The following is a 2,679-nucleotide window of genomic DNA, read 5'->3' as shown; positions in this document are numbered from 1 at the left end:
TTCTTCTTCTTGTTCTTCTTCTTCTTCTTCTTCTTCTTCTTCTTGTTCTTCTTCTTCTTCTTCTTCTAAATCTTTTTAAAATTTTTCTTCAAACTACATTTTTATCTTTTTATTATTGTTACTCTTGTTTTTGTTATTATTATTATCATTATTATTATTATTATGATTATTATTATTATTATTATTATTATTATTGCCTTTGCACAGCTTCTAACGCTGAAGATGTAATACGGTGTCAGCTGTTCACTATCAGTGAACTAAGGTAACACCTCTTATTTTTCGAGCATCTTCCGGAGTATTCGCGCAGTTCCAAGCAGTGCTGTTTTCTACAAGTGCTCCGCCTTTATTGCAGCCCCTATTTGCTCCACGTACTTCTCGAGGTTTTTGCTCACTGTTCCCTGGGCTCCGACAATTATTGGTACTACTGCTACCTTTTTCATCGACCACAACTGCTTAACTTCCCAAGCTAACCTGTCATATCTCTCGACTTTTCTTTCTTCCTTATCGCATACCTTGCTGTCAGCTGATCCAGCATAGTTTGTTTTGTTTCTCAATCAAGACTATGTCCAGCTTCCTATTCTCTATTTCATCTGTCGGGTCGATACAATAAGTACCAGTTGTACACTGGGTAGATATAATCGACTTAACCCCATCCCCCAAATTGTTTACCTTGTGGTAACATTTAGAATAATTTTTATTATTGTGATTATCATCATCCTCATCATCCTCATCATCCTCCTCATCATCATTATCAGCAGCAGCAGCAATAGCAGCAACAGCAGCAGCAGTACTAGTAGTAGTAGTAGTAGTAGTGGTAGTGGTAGTAGTAGTAGTAGTAGTAGTAGTAGTAGTAGTAGTAGTAGTAGTAGTAGTAGTATCGTTGTTGCTGTTGCTGTGTTTATATTTCAAGTTACAACTAAGAAATTAGAATGAATGATTAAGAATGAGAATATATGCCATATCAATATTTTTTTCTTTACATGCAGGAATGCTATATATTCAAAATTCTGTTCTGAAATTCAAAGAAAATTATGAAATTCCTTAAATTATAATTTCATTAGCTGTTCACGAGTATGCGCTTTTAGTGTTTGTATGACAACATCTATATGAAAAATGCATACTTTCGTATATTATGTATGTATCTATATATATATATGTGTGTGTGCGTGTGTACTGCTTATTATTATTATTATTATTATTATTATTATTATTATTATTATTATTATTATTATTATTATCATTATTATTATTATTATGTTAATTCAAGTTGTGTTGGAGCTCATGTAGTCTTGAAATACGTAGCGGGCTTGCTACCTGCAGCCTACAGTATACCATGTTTTCCCTTTACAACTAATAGTTACCTGATGATTCTGACCGTGTAAAGGAGGTAAATGTTTGGTTACAACACTTCTGGGTACTCTATTCCTATTTCATTTGTATTTTACCCTTCGATGCCTTTTGATTCTGTCACCAATGACCCAACAAATATTTGTACTATCTTCACCTTTTTCATTTTTCACCGTCGAGCTATCTCATATTTAAGAGAGTTGCATATGTCCATATTTTCGCGGTTCGTCTTGACTATTCGTGGATCAGAGAGCCAAGCACCATAAATTATATAGCACATGTAGTTCACCTTGTCTACCATCACTATGTTCGAATTGTGGTGCTCAAACACCTTTCTGTTTGAATGGGGAAATCCCACAGGATTTTCTAGGTCTCCGATTCAATCACTCTCTGCGGTTTGTGTTCGTACAATGTCTTCCCTCTCTCTAAACCCACTCAGTTTCCAGTGCAGCACTTTCGCTACCTCATCGTGTCACCACATCTTATATTGGTGTTGGGCAGGTCAAAGACGTTTGTTCATAATATGGGCAATGATTTCGTCAGATCTATTACAGATTCGGTACAATAGAAACACTTGCTCATCATACCATTTACCCGAAGATTTTTACCTATTGTTATCTTTATTTTTAACACGTTAGTAGCAAAATATTAGCCGTATAGATATAAAAATGAGTACACTTAAAGTAAAAATTAATAACTCACCTGTAGTAGCGACACACTGCCACAAGAACAATTACAGCCGCAATAAGAAGAATAAATAAGGAGCCAGCAAGGCCCCATAATGTGGATCTGTAGGTTCTTTCTATTCGTATTATATTGTGTTCACCAACGGGTCTTTCTTCGTCAACAGGACCTGAGAATATTTAAGCAAATATATATATATATATATATTTACCAACGTAAACAAGAGACAGATACAGCAAAAATATAGTGTCATGATATTATAAGCCGAAGAGGCAATAGTGCTTATTGAACTCCGTAGACTTTCGTTTCCAATGCATTTGGTGGTACAAAAGTCTATGTTTTTTAACATTTTGATCTCTTCAATTCGCATGCGCGCATGTGTGCGTGGGAGTGTGTGTGTGTGTGCGTGCACGTGGGCACGTACGTATACCATAGACTATCATTTACGAGTGGTAGCGAAGTGACATCATCACAAAACAGCTACTGGTCCATAGTTTTCACACGGCTCAACTTGATATAAAACAGAAAATAGAACAGGAACAACAACAACAACATCAAGTCGAAGAAGACGGAGAAAAAGAAGAAGAAGAAGAAGAAGAAGAAGAAGAAGAAGAAGAAGAACAACAACAACAACAACAACAACAACAA

General features: G+C 35.5%; 1 protein-coding gene across 1 annotated transcript in view; it reads right to left on the bottom strand.

The window, feature by feature from the left end:
• LOC106869508 (uncharacterized) overlaps positions 1-2,679 on the bottom strand; it is a 526,190-nt gene that overhangs the window by 64,908 nt on the left and 458,603 nt on the right. Inside the window, exon 12 of the mRNA XM_014915276.1 lies at positions 2,050-2,200. Within this exon, the coding sequence (XP_014770762.1) occupies positions 2,050-2,200 (151 nt within the window). The remainder of the gene's footprint in view (positions 1-2,049; positions 2,201-2,679) is intronic.

This window comes from Octopus bimaculoides, chromosome 1 (assembly GCF_001194135.2).
Source record: "Octopus bimaculoides isolate UCB-OBI-ISO-001 chromosome 1, ASM119413v2, whole genome shotgun sequence".
In the NCBI taxonomy this organism is placed as follows: domain Eukaryota; kingdom Metazoa; phylum Mollusca; class Cephalopoda; order Octopoda; family Octopodidae; genus Octopus; species Octopus bimaculoides.
Note: the sequence above shows the minus strand (reverse complement) of the source record. Positions and strands in the feature narration are given on the sequence as shown.